This window comes from Polyodon spathula, chromosome 15 (genome assembly GCF_017654505.1).
Source record: "Polyodon spathula isolate WHYD16114869_AA chromosome 15, ASM1765450v1, whole genome shotgun sequence".
Classification (NCBI taxonomy): Eukaryota; Metazoa; Chordata; class Actinopteri; order Acipenseriformes; family Polyodontidae; genus Polyodon; species Polyodon spathula.
Genome location: NC_054548.1, coordinates 18,907,873 through 18,927,866, shown reverse-complemented (window position 1 = coordinate 18,927,866; position 19,994 = coordinate 18,907,873). Strand labels below are relative to the sequence as shown.

Here is a 19,994-nt window from a genome sequence, read left to right as displayed (position 1 = left end):
GTATGAATGAAAGGAAAATCCATGGTATTTAATTGTGAACCAAAAGCCTACTGTAGAGCAAATACATGTGCATTTGTCAGTAATTGATCTTAAATGATATGGGTAGTCCATCACTCATTTGTGGCACGTGAACACACCAGAGACTGTATGACTTACACTATAGCCCCTAATTACTGTTGCAAATAATCCTTGAAATGAACGGATGTCCTTGGCACCTCTAACCAAACAGGAACTGGGATTAGAAAGGGAATAGAGTAATTCAGTTCTCTTAAAATCTTTAATTGGCTCATTTGCAAATCTCCACAGAACCCTATCTATAAAAGAAACATGTTTGATAGTGCTGAGTTATCATTTCTTAATAGAGATGGCCGACTGTTTGAAGGCACAGTGAGCCTATGCTACAGTCTTCTAAAGCAAACAGCAGCAGCAATGTTTTGTCATTCAAAGCATACGCATTTAATTTAATATGTTCTTTAAAAAGACTTAATTTATCCCACTAAGCCATGGAATGAGTTCTGTGTTCTTGAGTATTGCTTGTGACGTTTAGCAAGATTTCACTTAAATTCAAACTGGCCCTTGTTGATGAGCATGGAACGTGCATGTTAAAGTCAGGTTACGGCCTAGCTTCCTTCCTTCAGATTATTGTTTAAGGCCATCCACAGCAGTTTTCTTACTCAATTAAGTTTTGCTGGCATTCTCCCAACATCCCAATTCTGTTTCTTCTAAATTCAATTTAATCCTGACAGTTTTGCTATTATAAATTGCCCTGTTGATTTTAACACCATGTGTTTTTTGTTTTACTTTTCTTTTTTTGTATAAATGAGATTGGTGCTAAACAGAACCTTAAATTATGCTCCTAGCAGTGTTCTGGGAAGTGATGCTGAAAACAAAGGATTACAGCTAATAAAACCCATCTTTTCCTGTAGTTTAAAAATCTCTTCGGGCATACCATTGAAACTGAGAGGGTGCCTTTTCTAGGTCATCTTGCTTTGTTAATTAAGCGTGCCTGTGAGGGGAACTCAAATGAGTTAGGAAGCCCGCAGCCACTAATTCAACTGATAATGTCTCAGAAATAATTTCAGGTGTGAGCTTTATGTTTTCAATGTAAAAATCAAATCTCACAAAACCACCCATTTTTAGTTAAGACAGTGGCTTAACCATAACTACAGTGTCCTCCTCAAAACGAGAGTTGTAGCTTTAGTTATTCAAGTGGTTGAGGTTTACTTGCATTTCCTGGTCAACAGAGCAAAAGGAGGATTTTATGTTGGTCTAAATCTAGCAGCGGTTGTGTTTTTAATGGTCTTAGTGTTGGCGGTTATGACTCAGCTTTGTTTGTGGCCTCTAAGAAGTGCATGGGGTAAACATTACATTTTTACCATTTTAAATACATTTTGATCTCCTTGATTTCCTTGTCCTCACAAATTACATGATTAAATCATGGAATTAATCTTGTACCTTCACAAGTGCAATTATTTGGCTGTTTTTCTTTTCTTGGTGGGGTTTGGTAGTGTATGACAAAAACTTATAAGTATTCTAAGTAGTCTTGCTAGAATAATATTTTATAAGTCTCTAGAGATAGTGTTATTACACAGATACAACTATGTACTTTTCCTATTAAAATCTAGTCCATGACAGTTTTATATGTTTAAAACAGAAATGAACTGTTTTTACCTTTATGAATATGTTTTCTGGGCTTTGTTGGCATGCATTGGGTATTGTGTTCATTTTACTATGTACTTTGGAGGTCTATGTTCTATTGCATACATTAGTCCCCTACATTGCACACACACATTTTTAAATACATGTTATAAATGCACTTTTTATGGTTCACTTGGTGCACAGCAAACCAGGTCCTTATTGAAAAACTGGAGGTCAGAACATCCAACATATCAAGAGAAACATATTGCTGGTGGTGTATTTATAGTTAACGTTGGTGGGCTTTTAAGGTAAAGCATATGAGAAACAGCCTTAAATAATACAGCACATACATGCCAAGGAACATTAAAATGAATGCCAACTTAAAATGAATATACAAGCTTTGAGTGAGAAGGGGCAAATGTCCTCACAACTAAAAGCCTAGAAGGTACCATATATTAAATGCAAATATAACATGGAAAATACTGCTGACCTTGCTAATGGTCAATTTAACCCTGTTCTTGTCAGACTGATTCTCATTTTTGTTAACTATCATCCAGGCATTAGTCCATTCTTATTCTACTAAGTCAAGAGGAGGGCATTCTGTTTTAGTCAGCGTTCTCCTCCTGCTCTGTCTTCGACACACAATAACTCGGAACTTAATGGAATGTAATACTCCTTTGCGTATGGGTAGAGGGACTGGTAACAAGACACAAGTTTTGGAGCATTTTCCCCAAGGGAAAGGTTAGAGTGGCATCATACATAGATCAAGTAAAAACTACTTTAAAATATGCACTTGTTGTTTTGGATTAATATAATTGCAGAATAGTTTTTCAACATGTTACCATGGCATATGTTCTCTGCAAATTACATTTCAGTTTACCTTAAGGCTTACTGAGTGGAGATGAACACAATCAACTTAGTGTATGAAACATTTCTAGGTCAATTCACTGAGTGGTCTCATGCCCCATGCAGTGATATACAGATGGATTTATTAGGTCCATAAGTGTGTCAACTGACAGTACTAATTTGACATCACAGTCTGATTAAAGCAGGAGCAAGCATTAGGTTGATTAATTAATGTATTTTAAGCAAGCTGTCATTGTCCTGAAAAATAACGATATGCAGCAGAACTGAAGTGACACTCCTAGTATTCTTCACAGTTCAACTTTCTTTTTTTTTGTTTTTTGATCATGCTCTGGATATTTGTCAATCATAACTCTGTGCATGTGTATAGAACTGCTCTGCTCACTCGAAATGGTACACCCTAATTTATATCAAAGTGTGATGCATCACAGTACAAAGTTTGTGTTTATATAACTTGGTATCAAATATAAGCTTGATTCAAGTACAGTACATACATAATTAGATCATTGGTTTGATAGATATATTTTTAAATATTTGATAGAATGCATTAACATTTTGTATTTTTTTGTATTCTTTTAATCTTTTTTGTATTCCTTCTGTTGGTACAGTGTCTCTAACATCTGTTCTGAAAGTGGTGCAATGGTGCAGATTTTAACCATGTGCAACACGCCTTACTTTCTGTTACTGTTTGAATATGTTTATAGTCATTCTGAATGATTATCAATTATCTTTCCCCAATACTGTTATTGTTTAGCTTTCGTTAAGCTGGAAAATCTTAAGTGTCACGTGATTTTAATGAAATGAGGCCTTCTGTTAACTGAAGATTTAGAGAACATGTATAATAAGTTAATATTGGAGCAACCGGACCCATACACTTGCATAATGATTACAAACATAATAAAACATTTAGGAAATGGAAAAAATGGGGCAATTCAAATGACAATTAAAGGTACTTACTCTTTAAAGTCAACACCCTGACTGCACTGACAGAATGACCCAATTGGCTTCTCGACACTGGGAATCGCTAACTGCTAATAAATGTGTATAAAAGGCTTGAAAGATTGTATTACTCACACAATCTCATATATTTAATTAACCCTGGGAGGATTTAACTGTGACCAGGGTATTCAAGATTATTGAATTCTTCCCATAAACTGGGATTGCTTTGACATGGCCTTGGTTATCAGGCAAAAATATTGAGATTTCCTGCTTCTAATTATTTCCATCAGATAATAATATTCAGTGCAATTAAAAATTAATTTACTAAATGCCAAATGCTCTTAGCAGTATAAAATGCAGTCCGGGTGCAAAAAGCTCCCTGGATGAAAATATTATCGTAATGAAATTAGCTCTGCAACAATCCAACACTCATAAACGAACAATATAGCTCAACCTTCACTCCATTAACTGCATAAACCTCTTTCAAGGTCAGAACATCAAAGCTCTTTATTCAAAATTGTTATTTTATATTTTTAGCTGAAACCCCGCCCCCCTCCAAAAAAAACACCATACCTCATGTCACCCCTGTATGTTAATAAGGTAATTAGTGAACAACTAAGTCTGCAAAAAAACAAACTATATATATATATGATGTATATGATTTTGGCCGTGTCGTCCCCTGAGCTATTGATCCTTCTGGTGGACGTCACACAGTTGGTCACATTACAATACATCCAGCAATGTGGTACCTTTGCAACTTTCGCAACTTTTGTAAATGATGTAGTTAAATAATAGCCAGCTGGTATTACAGAGTTCATTTTTGAAATAGTCATTTTTTTTTTTTTTTATGTCTGCCCCAGAGCATACTAATGATCACCTTTATGATTTCAGACCATCTGTGGGATTGAGGAGTTAACAGCTCTTATATAACTCAGAAACCCCACTGCTCCACTGTCTGGAAAGAGTGACATAACCTCAGAATTAAATAAACCTGCAAAGTTTGCTGCCCCAATCTCAGTAGGTTTCTACAGTGGAATTGCTTTAAAAACCACAGGGGATTTTGTAGAAGTAGGATTTGAAGAGCTGTTGAGAGAAATATGCCTTCAGTCTAGGATAGACATATCAGTCATGTCATGGTTTGGGCTTTTCCTGATTTTAGCTTTGTACAGCTGGTTCAGCTGCTCTAGTCATATAATTGAGATCTCACATAGCGAACTAACCATGGATGGTCTTACGACTTTCTGTATTGGCATAAAGCCATCCTTATGAAGTACATGGATAATTGATAGAGGGTATCTCAAGGTCAAGATTGTTGCCATTCTCATTACCAAGAACAATCTCCATAGCATTGGTTTAAATACAGGGGTGGAAATAAGACTGCTATTCCAAAGCAGTTACCCCCATTTCAGGTTTTAAAATGAGCCCCAGTGCACAGGTAACAAGCTCAGGTAGGTCTTACTAAACTCATAGAAAGACCATAAATATGTAACACAGGATGTCAGATGTTTGGGTTTGTTTTTGTGCCAGGTTTATGCCAGTAACCATATAGTAAGGGCAATCCAGGAGCTTTGTTTACATTGTAATATACTAATATACAGTCTTTGAAATGTTAGAATATGACGTTTTACAGACATTTTAAATAATTTTTTACACTTTTGACATGTTAACACTGTTATCTTTCATGGTGGTTTATTTCTTTGTTAATATTATCCTTTTTTTTAAATTTATTTTTTAATAACCCCATACTCTTATATGGTAGCTGATTGTGAATCTTTTTTTAATAAGAACCAGGGTAGAAGGATAATGGGTAAAAATGTTTTCATACATCTTGTGGAAGAAAATCTGTTACAATTAAGATTGAAAGCTCTGAAATTCTACCATCAAGAATTATTCAAAACATGCAAATCTTAAACAATGGGGCAAATGTGATATGCCCTTAAAACTCACATATGCAGTTTAAGAGTGAAGAGGGCTGATTACCAAACTACTGTATGTGCAGTGATTTTGCAAGCTTGCACAGCCAAGATGCCTGCCTGTATTGTATTCCTCGTTTATTCTACTATTCATAAGCCTTGTCTGTTTTAAATATGGAAATTAAATCGGTGCATCCTTGACTTGTTTTGTTTGGTGTTTTTGATGCTACGGTTTCTCCAGGACATTGCATGCCAGGCGTTACCTCGCATACACATGTATGTGTTGTATCTAAGTGTCTTATATTTGCCAGGTTGCAGAAAAGAAAAAACAACTTTGTCATACTCTTTAATTACCTTAAAGAATGATTGAGTTTACGAGCAGATTATTTGTAATTATTCATTTCCAGTGTGATACACTGGTTCAAATGATTATTCAAGGGAACTCAGAAGAATGTGCAATGTCTTCTGATGTAAAATGCTGGGAAGGACGTTAAAGATCCTGCTAGTTTCCTACAGGTTGACCTTTTATGGATTAATTGGCATTCTGGAGGCTGCATTAATAAGCATCTTTTAGACCTGTATGACCAAGACAGATGCTAATGTGCACAGTTGCTGCCTCCTCCAAGTTTTAAGTACATGTTTAAAAGTGTGTTCTTTTTTGTAGCTTGTGTGTCCACCTCCCATACTTGTGAGTGTGCCTGTTTAAAAGGTATAATCTGCCCAGGTCTCTTGATGCAGTGCCTGTTTCACACATGCCTAGTCAGTATTTTGTAGGAGGATGGCCTCATTATCTTCACATCTCTGAAATGTAGGTCAGCTCAGTCAATGGCCAAGGTCATGTATGGTTAGACAGTTAAAGCTGAGCAAAATTGCATACAAATGGTGCAGGAGGGCAGTATTACTGGGAGATGAAAAGTACAATGAAGTGATCAGTATTTTTTTAAGATGTGATATACTACACTGTACATTTTTATTTCAAAATAGGGTTAAAACGGATGTAATTGGATATACTTATGTTAGCAAACAAACTGGTAACACTTTCTGACAGACAATGAATAATACATTATCTGAAACCACAGGATGTCAATACTTTATCGTGCCTATTTTAACTAAAAGAAATCCTGGATGTAATTCACTGTGGCATTGGAGCACCATGGTCACTGCGTTTTTATGTGTGACTGTAAGCTAGCACTCTATATCAGATAGGGTTTGTAAGCAATGCACCGCATGTGAATGTATGTAAAATGCGCACCTTTTCTACAGTAGATATACCAATATAAAAATACCATAGCATACTGTAATATAGTGCTGTCTTTTCTTTAGTAAAACTGCCTATTTTAAATTATGTTAACTTATTTAGGCTTTTCTGAAATGGTGTTTCTAACAGGGTAGTAAAAGGGGTGGCACCAGTGGATTAGGAAATAAAGAGAAAAGCTAGAAGGGGCTGCATATGTACAGTACTGGCACAATTTGCGGCCATCATGACCTATTCCCCTAAGCCTAATACTGATACGAGACCTCTGCTGGTGTCCTCATATCGGTTGAGTTATGTGTTCTTTGGGTTTCATCATGAATATAATGGGATTGTTAGGTATCGAAAGCTGGTTGAATTGGCAGGGGGTTTAAAGAGAGGTGCGCAGGTAATTTGGTAAGATGGTTTCCTGGACATAACTGAAGAAAAGCTATTGGACTGAAATGAACTGTTCCTCCATCACAGCAAAAAGTGAAAAAGAAAATAATTATCTAAAAATCCTTTACTAATCATGCGATTTGTAGGCTTAGATAAAAAAAAAAAAAAAAGCACTTTTGGCACAACTGAAGTATATTAGAATTTTGATTTAGGTTGTATAATTTTTCTCAAGGGTATTGGAAGGATCTAGAAGCCTCACCTTAAACTTCGTACATTTCTGCAGAATTTTTTTCACTGCTTAGAGGATTGCTAATGAGATACTGGCACTTTCTTTAGTTGCTGCCTCCAGCTCATTTCCCAGGGTGTGCAACTGTGGCTTGAGGCACATTGTCTGGATGGGATGTAGGGCCTGTATTCTGGAGAAATGTCAGAAGGTGCCAAACCAATTAAAATACACAGCCCTTACTGTGGAAGACCAATATATGAATAGAACTAAGCTGAGTTTGTTTTGCAATACAAAATATGTATTTTATATTGATGATAGTTCAACAGGATAGTTCTGTTCTCCTGAAGTTGGGATGACAAAAGCTAGGGGCAATTTAGTCAAATCTGTTTACACCAGGGCCTGCTTTTTTGTGTATTTCTTGGAAGAATGCTAAGGATTTTAAATGGTCACAGTAGACAGGAACTCAGATTACACCGTGTAACAATTTTTTTTTTTTTTTTTTGTTCCTGGGTAGTAAGTGTTATTTCCTAATTGCTTATGCCTCAAAAGTATAGAAAATGGCTATTATTCCCCACAAACTTTGCTTTTGTGACCAGGACAGTGATATTTCAAAATATCACTATTTCCAATGGGAAAACGGGCAAATGTGTGTCTTTTCGTTCACATAAAGTCAGAAAAAAACAACATATGAATCCAAATTAACATGTATTTATACTAAAGTAATACAAAAATGACTACAAAAGATTTAGAAGTGAGTAGTTTTTTGAGATTTACGATTATACTGTATTTACAGTATAATGGTAAATCTCGAAAAACTACTCACTTCTAAATCATATGTTGTTTTTTTCTGACTTTATGTGAATGAAAAGATACACATTTGCCCGTTTTCCCATTTGAAATGGTGATATTTTGAAATATCACTGTCCTGGTCACAAAAGCAAAGTTTATGGGGAATAATAGCCATTTTCTATACTTTTGAGGCATAAGCAATTAAGAAATAACACTTACTACCCAGGAACAAAAATTGTGTTACATAGTGTTATCAGTCTGTATAAGCTATGGCAAAGCAAAAATGGTTGCCAGGAGAGACAGCTGTGCCTGCAAACTGTTATGGGAAGTGGGAAAAGACATTAGAGAGGCTTGTCAGGTCTAAAATATTCATGACTGAATTGATAAACACCCCTCGTGACACCTTCAATCACATTTTGGAGTCTGTCACAGAGTGTCAAGGCTTCGATTAGGACAAATGATGGCCCAACCCATTACTAGGTTAAGGTCTTAAGTGTCCAGACTGTGAGTCTGGAGAACTGCTTAAAAAATAGCGATGAAACCTGTTTTTTTTATCACCTGTGTTTTTATAAATGACTTGGTTTTAATGTCAAGGAGTGTGCATATTACCAATAAATGCAATTTTGGAAAAGTACAGTTTGTCCATAATATTTTCCGTGCATGTAAATTGGATTTCAGTGCATGCAATTTCCTTTGGCTGTGACATATTTGTAGGGGCTGTGGGTGTACAATTGGAATATCTATGCAAGATTCACGTTACTTGGGAACAGGTCTTTTTTTTTTAGTAATAATACTATAAGATACACCTCTGTATAATATTGTAATGCCCCCCTACCCACGTTTACTTTTTAAATACATCACTGTTTTACAATGTTAAAATTGAAGTCTGTTTATTGTCAGAATTTAAGAAAATGTCTTTTTTATGATTATTTTTCTTTTTCTCAGTGGCTAAATCAAGTGATCTGATTTCTTTTGTCATTTGAATTACGTGCTGTTATTTTAAAACTTAATTTATTTACACATGACAGAATATGCCCTTCTTTTTTATTTTCTTTGAGGCATCATCAAATTCCACAGCAACTGGGGGAAAGGTTATTATCTGATTGATACAATAAACCCTAAAAAGGGAACTCCTGTTGAAAAGAAGTAGTCCCTGACCTTTTGAAGATTAATAACAGTCTCAGTTTAGTAAACAAATGAACTGAACACAAAGCTGTATCCTCTAAGTGAACAAAATGTTTTAATGGAAACAAGTGAGGGATTGTTCTTATGGCAGATTTCCAAGCTGCATAATGACTTTAATCTTGTGTTCTTTTCCTAACATGGAGTTGAATCCTTAGACCTAAGTTTCTTAATGAAAATATAATTAATATACAAGCCTAAGCTGGATTTAGGAGAGAACTACTTATGGTTTGCCAAAAGTCAACTCTGGGTCTTAATCTGTGTCTACCAGCAGCATTATGGGTCAGCTGGTCCTCTCTCTGTCTTTGTAGACAATGGAGCTCTTGCTGTTTTAATCAAGTTCACTCTGGAACACATCTGCATTCAATCAGTTACAAAATATCATTTGCTCTACTTCTGTATTAAAAATGCAGATTTTTTTTTTTTACCTATTATTTTAAGACTATAAGTTTGAGGCAATAAAAAAAAAGAATGAATAAAAACATGGACAATGGAAAAACACCTTGTAGGCATGCATTAAAATAAGGTAGAGCATGTATTGAGGTATTACGCTGTCACATTATCCTCTGTGCAGTACGCAGTTTACTAAAATACAGAAGAAAAATAACTAACAATGACATTTCCATAGACATGCAAGAATTAATCAATTAATTAGTTAATGATTGGCAAGGATTTTATTTAACAAGCCTCAATTCAAATTCATGATCGTCCTGCTGCCCAGCTCCTCCATGGTGTACATTAGATTACATTATATTATCAACACATGCATGTTTGCAATTATATTTGAATGCTTTCGTGAAGAGTCTACATATTATATTTCTGTGTACAATAATATGTTTTTGCAAGTTTCCACTTGTATTTGGAGGCTTCTGGGAGGTGTTGACACATTTTTTTACTTATTGCTCTCAATTATTGTCTGTCTGATATTGAATAAGGAGAGAGTTTGCTGATGGCATTTCCAACAACTGTACAGAAAAGTGTATTTTTAAACTCTGCACTGTTGGTAATGCTGCAGTAACTGAATACTATGGTGGTACTAAAGTACAAACAAATGCAGAAAGAGAAACCTAAAAAGAAAAGATCTGAGTGAGTACTCTCAACATTTTGGAAACCATTTTAAGTGTTGAACTCTTTGGGGCAGTTCTCTCTCTCTCTCTCACTTTTACTATATGCACAATTCGGTGGTTGTGAGAATGGAAATCCATACATTACAAACATGTGTTTAACAATGTGGTTTGGGTCACAATTTTGTTTCAACCACTAACTCACAGAGAGACTATCTGCTAATTTACATCAAGATGCCCACCAGCTCAAGGCATTATGATCTGGACTAGCCTGTGTACTTCTGCTATGTTGAAGTCTCCTTTCAAAACTTGTGCTCTTGGCACTGTTAGTGTATATGGATCAAATACTGTGTGATACCATCCTAACGCACTGTTTGGAGACACAGCTGACCTCAACCTTTTTTTTTCTGTTTCTTTCACAGGAACTATTTACTCCGGAATGCAAGTTTAAAGAGTCTGTGTTTGAAAACTATTATGTGATCTACTCCTCCATGGTATACAGACAGCAAGAGTCTGGCAGGGCTTGGTTCCTGGGTCTCAATAAAGAGGGCCAAGTAATGAAGGGGAATCGAGTGAAGAAAACAAAACCAGCTGCTCACTTCCTGCCTAAGCCATTAGAAGGTAAAGACCAAACTATTTTTCACAATTAATTTCTGTTTAGTGTCAAGCGACTTCAGCCAATACATAAATACAACAAAAACTCAAGATGCAGGCATGGTCAACGGTTTCCATGCCATATTTAAAGTAAAACTCTAGAACAGTGACTAGGAGCAATTCATATCATAGATAACATTAAAGGGCTAACATGTAAATGATAGGATGCTTGAACCTGCAGCAGATCAACAATGTGTGTTTGATTCTACATGTTTACAATTAATGTGAATGTAATACTAGTATTACACTACACATGATATTAGTATCTCTACCATGTGTGCAATCCATTTTGCCATGACAACTGAATATCAAAACAATCCTTTATACATTCATTTCTGGATATAGATTATTTATTTATTTATTTTGCTCACTTTATTATAAAGTAAGTTTTATTACTGAATGGGTCGTGTGTGTTCTTTGCTTTAATATGTTTGAACATTAGCTGCTGGATTTAGCCCTGTGCATTAGAACATCAGGCAAAACTGGAGGTGTTGAAAGTGGTGGATAATGCATCACTGTAGAAGAAAAAGAAAAAAAATGTTGCTGAAAAACAAGAGCAGCTTTAGTTTAAAGGTCACTGCATAATGAACTCTTGTAGAATTGTACATTTTGCAACAATGAGAGAAAGGTTTTATGACCATATGGGATACTGCTCAACATTGCTTTTTACTGGAGTTGCTTTTCTACTGTGAGATGGTGGGAGATCCAGGGTGCATCTAACAGGAATGACCTATGGGATGGATTTTTTTTATTTTTATGCCTCGACTCATTGTTAACAGAGGGTTAAGCCTTTCTCAAGGGAGACCTGACTGGTGACTTCATCTGGATGGAGATAAAGCAGTGTGAAAACTATATGAAAGTATAAATGTTTCCCAGTGATGCTTTGCTGTATTAACTTTTCAGGCTCCTTTCCTGTCACTGGACTACCCCATTACTCACAAACCTACTATACACCTGGTGCTGAACAATAAAATATCCTACAGAACATATCCCATATATTTTTTGTTTAAGTCTTGTGTTTATTGATTCTCACATCTCTGTACTACAAAATAAAGTGGCTTTGCATTTTTGAAAAGGGAATAAGCAAAGGGTTTCACAGTCATTTCAAAGTTAAGCTAGGAAGGATGTTTCACATGTAGAACTTGTTAATATGGAGTGTAATATTTTTGTACATGGTAAATGGCAGTGATAACAAGGAAAACTGTGCTACTAAGTCTAATCCAATGTTGTTGTCATTTCCCCTTTATCATTCTAGTTGCCATGTACAGAGAGCCCTCATTGCATGATGTTGGAGAATCAGTTCCAAAGGCCGGAGTGACTCCGAGTAAAAGCACAAGCGCATCTGTAATAATGAATGGCGGCAAACCGGTTAGCAAGACAAGCAAGACGACATAGCCAGATCTTCACAGCTGTGGTGACTTGAGCGAACCCATAACACTGTTGAGCAATTTATCCTGGACAGACACTTTAACATTCAGTTGCCTGCGGATCAGGTTCAGGCAAGTGAACTCTTGCTTCTCACCATTTCTGAACTGTTTCACAAGCGGATAAATCCCAACATGTATCTGATCAATCCAAAAGGAGAAGAAACCTGGATAACCAGCTGAACGGACCATGGAATGCCCTACCAGATATGGAATGCCCTTTTAATCTTTTCTGTAACTGTGACACTCCATGTAAATGATGTATTTCACAGCCACACGTGGTACCTTGCCTGCTGACAGTTATCCATAATCCCCATTTCAGTTCAGTTTCAGCAAAGTCCATGTAATTCTGAGCTGTTTGCTGTTCCACAGTTGACCAGCCCATTTCTGGTTAAATGCTGTAAACATGTAATAATATGGACTTCATCTCCACTTTTTATAAGTCTGCTATCTCCCTCTCTTTTGCTTTCTTTATTTCTGTCTTTACTGTTTTAGAAGTTTTTGCTATGTGTGATTTTCAGATACACACAAAAATAACAACAAAAAAAGATGCCACATGTGGCTTGTTTCAAAGTAAGCAATCAAGAAGCTTTAAAGTAAACTATTTTAGAAAACCACAAAAAAAGGAATCAGTGTCTGAGGCACAGAGTATTGATTTTACATATTGAAAGCACTACAAAGACTGACATAGCTCATAAGATTGGCGTGAGTTCAGATAGAATTATGTCATCCAAAATCAATATAAAGTCAGCTGGTGAGTGTTTGGCGCTTATAGTTCTTTTTATTTGGGATGCTTACAGTACATATCACAAGCTGATTCCGCTAGCAGTGACACTTGCCTTGCCCAAGGAATAGGAAATGCAATTATTATATTTACTTTTTTAGAGCATGGGCTCTAGGAAACTCTATAGGCCTTGTAGGCCTCTGGTTCAGGCCCATCCTTTGAATGCTGACCTTCCCCAATTAATGAGCTATGCTTATGACTAGCAAAGGGATCACACAATGTGCAGCCATTTCAAATATCTACTCTAGTCTGTGTCTGATAATGCTGAATGTGCTGGTAAGTAGATGTGACTGGATGCGTCCCACTGTTCAGCAAAGCATGGGCAAGGTTAGTCTTGTGTTCTTTCTTGTAGCAGCAATGCAGGAAATAGCTTATAATGTTTTCATTGTAAAAAAAAAATAATAAAATAAAAATAACATCATTTTTAATGACTAGACATATTAAGAGATATATGAGAGGATTTTTTTTTTTTTTTTTTTTTTTTTTGTAGCTCAGCATGCAGAGTCCAGTACTTCTTATATTGGCTAATGTGCCTGTGTATACCTCTAACCCAGCATGCAAAAACATGTACCCAAAGCTGGGTTAAAGGTGCCTCATAATCAATCCACATCCAGGAGAAGACTAGTAGCATATTAAACTGTCAAACTAACACTGTTTTACTCAATTTTTACATGATTGGGTTATCCTTAACCTACCAAAGTGTTGATGTCATTGACTTTAAAAAACAACAAATTATTGTTTTTTGGGGGGGGGTTTTGCAATTTAAAATGGAACTGAAAATATGGTTTGCATATTGAGGAAGTATCTCTTCCTTTGGCCTTTTCACTAGTCTCTGGGAGTTCTGATCAATACATTTTCATTTAGCATTCATTATGTAAAGGGTATGTGTACCCAGACAGATTTTTCAAAACCACACTCATGCATACTAAGGCCCCATTATCGAATTTTGTGAATAACAGTCAAATATTTTAATATATAGAGGATCCAACTATGGCAACATTTTAAACTAATGCCATAACAAAAAAATAATTGTTATTTCTGTTTTTAATTGGCGTGTTGTAGTATAAAGGTTATTACGTGGTGATGTTTGTTTTCTGTTAAAAAAAAAAAAAAATCAAACAAAACATAACATTCCACTGCTTTTTTTATGTTCGGAACTATCATGTAGATGTTTCTGTATTGATTTATTATGAACTTCCAGAATCAAAGGGTCAATATGAACTCGCCTTGCTTCAGTTATTTTCATAATAGTTTTATTAAATAAGAGTTTGTATATTGTTATAAAGTAGATTGATGCTATGCTGCTAAATTTCAAATATATTAAGGAATTCATTTGAAAATGTATAATTTCTCAATCTTGTTGGCATTGCGAGCTAGTTTCTTATTAGGAGAAGTGAAGCACATTAGCTAAAATTTACTATTTAAGTATTTACAAAGCTACTGTAATGCTATAGTACAATAATATGCACAAAAGGAGTTTAACATTTTAATTCTATTTAGGGCTGGTGTCCCGCATCCACGTGATACAAAATCATAGTTTTCAACAGCGAACCCTACATGCTGGGCTATACTCGCCTGCAAACCAGTTGACTGGGTAAATTAAGGCTGAATTTATTTTTGTAAATGAGTAGTGTGTAAGTGTAACACCTCTGTTCTTTTTCTTGTTTGTTTTTGGTTTCTACGGGTTGTCTGTGATGGTGTTTATTCCTATGAACAGTTGTCTTTGAACTGTTTTTTTTCTTAACATGTTTAAACATGCCATGTGGATGGGTCTTCGTTATTTGTGCTTTGGTTAATACTTTAAATTTGTCTGTTGTCTCATCTGTTGCATGGGAAGAGGATGGCATTGATGAACTGCATGTAGTTGGCTATGTGTATAAAGAACTGTTGGTTTGTACTGCTAACTTTACATCCATATATGCAAAGAGTTTGTCTGCACTGTACAGTTTGTGTTTATTTGTTGTATACACAGATGCCACATATTGAATAAAACTATTTATATAAAGGCATACTAAACATACAAACTTAATGCTATAGAATATGCAGTACAATACTGCACTGGTCAAACTTAGGGGTTAAACATACAGAGAGGTACTGATACATGTATGATAAATTGTGTGAAAAGGCCATGATAGATTGATGTTTTCAGCTCCTTATCTTTCTTTTTGTACTTTCTTTTTTCAACCTTCTTTTCAAGGATAAATGTATATATCCTGTGGCAACATAGTCACAGTACACAAGGTTCTTTATTGATGTGTGCGTTTCATGTTTATAATAGACATTGGTGATGTTCTAGCTCTCACAATATAACAGAAGGAATTTCTTTTAAGTCCATTCCATTTAAAACTGATTAAAAAATGTTCATATCCCCACTAATGTTGCCTCATAACAGAAGCAATTTTATTGGAGATATTGTTCTTCCTTTAGAAAATGGCTGTCACATTATTCTAATCATTGGATAGACTGTATGTAATATCCCTGTTATAATGATGTACCCGTGTTTTTATACATTTAATGAAACTAGCTGTGGACATATGGATATTCTGCACCATGCAAATACTGTAGCAAGGAGCACATACATTTAATTTCTTAATTACAAAAATACATGTTACATGATATCGCGCTTAAATGTAGGGAACATCCCACTTTATTTAAACCTTCTGACACATTATAAAACCACATAGTTAAAATGTACTGTATGTACCCTTGTACACAAGGAACCTAACAGGCTAAAACAGTACAATCTCATTTTAAATAATATTTCATGTCTGAACTCTACCCATTTTGTTACCGTCATCTAAGCTTCCAGATTATGTAAGTATTCCTAAATAACAGTTTTGTATACATATAGTTATATAATACACATGTTACTAGGTAATGTTTCTTTAAACAAATGAAAAAAAGAGAACAGGATAAATGCTGTTGCTTCAACAGTTGGGTTACTTGCATACAATAATAACTGCAGTTTTAATCATTTGTAACCAGTAATTGGAATGCTACTATACAAGTGATACACAGAAATCAGAGAACTTTATCTCAAGTGTATCTCAAGTTTTAAGTGATTTGCTCTCCTTATCATTTACATCACTTACTGCTTCTCTATTGTACTGAGCAGCCTTAACAACAGTCTTTCGCATTGCCTCTGCAACCTCTTTAGTATTCCGCTCCAATCCAGATCTCACAGGCGTTTCCAGTCCATCCTTCCCAGCAGTCACAGTTCCCACAATTACAGATTCCGTTCCCTGAATCAAGGCAAGAAGACGACCAATTATTACTTTCATAGAGGGGGTACATTATTCTTAAATAGAGGCACTTACAGAGTACAGTGTAAACAGTGCAGGGTCTGCATACAGCTTTTTGCTTTGGAGGGTTTATACTATTTGCTGCATTGCACTGTCCACAGTCCACCTACTGCTGTGTGAGAGATATCTTTAAATGTGTTTTGGTAACCATGTTTATAGAGCTGCCCTCTCACCCATGCTGGCCTGCACAATCCATTTTAATAGCTACAGACCAACAAGGAGCAGAAAATATGTATCGAGTGACTGGAATCATTACAGAAAAAGTAAACTGAACTAAACTGTGATAAGGGGGCAGGGTACTGAAGTCAATGGAAGTCATTTTTTAACACCTTAGTCTACCTTCAAGAAAAAGTTACATATAGATAGATAGATAGATAAACTTTGATGCCCCACTTTTCTTTTTCTTTTTCTTTTTGTATTCTGTCAAGAGCTTTTTATTAAATCTTTGTTTTCTTGTAAAGAGAAAAACAACAGAGAACCATTGTATGAGTTTTTAGTGTAATTCTCAAATAGAAAGCTTATGTTAATCATGTAGCTGGTTTAATCAAATCAACTGTTGCCTGATTAACCAAGATCATTATTTCATAACCCATAGCAAATGTCAAGATTTCTTTTCAGTGTTTGATGTTTCTTGAAAGTAGACGACTAAGCGCCATTCCCTAACCCTCTAAAGTCATGATATATGGACTTTGGGTGATGGATAAACACACACTCCAATTAACACAGTCATGGCGGCCTGTTTGAATGATGTATCTTCATTAAATAATGCATTCATATAAATAACAAACCCTGGAGGAGAGATATTCAGTTAATTGAACATTTCTTGGTCACTGGTCCTGTGGTAACATGGGTGACTTTTCAAATGGGAACCTTCAAACAAGCATGGACTGAAATAGCCATCTTTAATAGCAGTTCAAACCACAGCCACTGAACACCTTGCTGAGGAAGAGATATGTCACAAAGCTCTTCTCAAGGGATATACCTGTACAATTTCCACCAGTATTGCCAAAATAGAAGCCGGGCAAATAAAATAACAAACCAATCTTGTTTTTTAAAATGGTGATGTTAGCACAAAAGCTTTTTGGGAGAATTTGTATGGAATAATTTGGCATGATGTCACTTATAGTTACCTGAACCTTGTTAGCTTGAAAACAGTTTCCTTACTGACTGGACCATGGCTGAAGTAAGAAATTAATACAACAAATAATTATGTCTAGCTGGTGGACACTTCAGCTAACATTTCACACTCAATGGGGTGTTCATTGGACCATAGGTTTAATTAGTAACTTAAATGACCACTAAACAGATTTCCGAACTCAATGGATTGCAACAGATACATTTAAAAACAAGCAAGCCAGTGACATTAATTACACGCCATAGCTGTAAATCAGTAATATGTATGTAACAATGTATGCACATAGGTCAAAAATGTAAGTTTAACCTATAGCCATACAGTCATATGCCTTTATACATCTGAAGACTGATACTCTCAATAACTTTCGCTAAAGAATGTCCAAAGTATCATTATAATTAAACAACTGATTTTATATATATATATGGACAGTGACAGATATCTGTTAGTGAATTGTTGGTGTCTCGGTTTGTTGTCGTTGAATGATGCTGCGCTCCAGTCGAGCTGACAGCCTGTGACGGGCTGATTCAGCAGCTGTGGGGACAGGACTGTTTGATTTCATCAGGGCAAATAATTAATTGGCTGGTTTTGGTGGATAATAAAATACCATTTTTACCAATCGTGTCTCTGCTTAGTAATTGCTGTCCAATAGAAGTGAACTACGCTTTCAATACAGCAAGTCAAAATGACAAATACAGCACTCGCACAGGCTGATTTTAAGTTTGATTCACAAATGATCCGCTGACTTTCCATCTACTGTTTGATAGAAGCCTGCCAAAGCTGGACACTGATTGGCTGATGGTACCTAATCATTTAAAAAAAAAAAAATACTCTTTACATTTTCCCATTGACAATTATGTTACCAGTACGATAAGGAATTGTATGTTTAGAATTTGAATGACTGTCTTTGTGCACAAGACAACTCTCCTAACAGATGTATGTAGCTGCAACAAATACAATATAACGGGGATACAATTTAAAAAGAGACTAGTTTCATCAGAAAACCGACAAGAGGCACACAATATAAAAGACATCCAAGCAATCAGCTAGAATGCTTTAGACTTTCATCCTATTATAATTTTGTTTCTTCTCCTCATGCTTAGCTCCTAATCACATACTTGTAGACACTTTATGTGTTTTACATTTCTTCAAAAGCACTTATTGAGCTAGCAATGTTAACTTGTTTGTTTCAATGCATGTCTTGTGTAGGTTACTGTACTCTTGTCTGACTGAGAAATCTAGTGTCCTTGTGAAAAGAAAGAGAAAAAGATTAAAACAGCAGTTGTGTTAAGTACTTGTTAAGGACAGTATCTGGGGGGTGATGGGGGTGGAATTTCCCTGGATCTGCACTTTCAATTTTCATCCCCGGAAGGGATAATAGATTTTGCACTTTCAAGGTCTTGTTTGCTGGACAATTTCATTTATACAGACAGTATTCATGCCCAAATACATTTATGCTTCATCTCGTAAGACAAACCGCTTCGCTGGTTTTCATATGACACTTTCGGCCATACAGACAATGGGAGCCATCGAATTCACTGACAACACTGTTTGTAAGGGCAGTCAGCAAATAAGACTCAACAGAACACATGGTTTCAAAAAGTCTGTATGTTGACATCATTGCCGTTGCTATGCTCAAACTGCTCTTTTTTCGGGTTCTCAAAAGTGCTTGGAGAAACACAATAATTCCTTCTGAAAAAATGGACCAGCATTAATTATTTAAAAAATAGTAGTTAGAAATAAACTACAGTAGATTTGTTTTTAACAATCTTAATTTGTTGGCTACACTATGTTTGAAATGTGTGTCTACACCTTTGAAATACATATTTGAATTAATGTACGGTTAGATTTGGGCTGTTAGGGTTCTTGTATATTGTTTGGGGGTTGACCTGTAGGGATACAGGAAGTGAGAATGAGTGAGACAAAACAGCTGTGCTATCTCTTCTGCTCTGTACACCTAATCCAGTGTGCTCTCCTGTAGCAGGGTAGGAGCCCTGCACATGAAGAGTAGGTTCTGTATACATTGTAAATAGTATTGGGTAATGTGTGTAATTGTTGTAATTAATTAATGAAGTACCTGGTGCTCCTGGGATAGCCAGCCTGCTGTGTGTGATTGCCAGCTGTGGATAAGGTGGTGGGAGATGTTTGCACCTGAGTGATGTATCAAGGTGATGTATCTTAATAGGCTTGACTCCTGTTTTGTAGTTTGTGTATTTTATCCCCACATTGGAAATTTGACAAATATCTACATTTTGTCTGCGTTCACACCACCTTTCATTCCGATTTCAGTAGCAACTGTAAAAAGAAAATAACCTTGTTGCACCTTGATAGCACGTAATGTAAAAAGCTGTCCTAGTGGCTCAGTCATCGCTGTGCCATTGTTTAATAGAGACCTGTAATCATGGAGGTTCTGTTCCTGAAGCAAGTGCTGCCTGGACATTAAAGATCAAATG

The 19,994-nt window shown here is 35.8% G+C and overlaps 2 protein-coding genes across 5 annotated transcripts in view; one reads left to right on the top strand and one right to left on the bottom strand.

Moving 5' to 3' along the window:
* The window catches only part of LOC121327876 (fibroblast growth factor 14-like), a 191,437-nt gene extending 175,799 nt beyond the window's left edge, over window positions 1-15,638 (top strand). For all 4 annotated transcript variants that reach the window (XM_041272174.1, XM_041272172.1, XM_041272173.1 and 1 more), the window contains 2 exons: window positions 10,668-10,866; window positions 12,155-15,638. In XM_041272174.1, coding sequence (XP_041128108.1) covers window positions 10,668-10,866; window positions 12,155-12,294 — 339 coding nt within the window. In that variant the 3' untranslated portion in view covers window positions 12,295-15,638. The remainder of the gene's footprint in view (window positions 1-10,667; window positions 10,867-12,154) is intronic.
* Window positions 15,639-15,725: 87 nt separating this feature from the next.
* LOC121327875 (integrin beta-like protein 1) overlaps window positions 15,726-19,994 on the bottom strand; it is an 87,383-nt gene continuing 83,114 nt past the window's right edge. Inside the window, exon 11 of the mRNA XM_041272171.1 lies at window positions 15,726-16,349. Coding sequence (XP_041128105.1) covers window positions 16,261-16,349 — 89 coding nt within the window. The 3' untranslated portion in view covers window positions 15,726-16,260. The remainder of the gene's footprint in view (window positions 16,350-19,994) is intronic.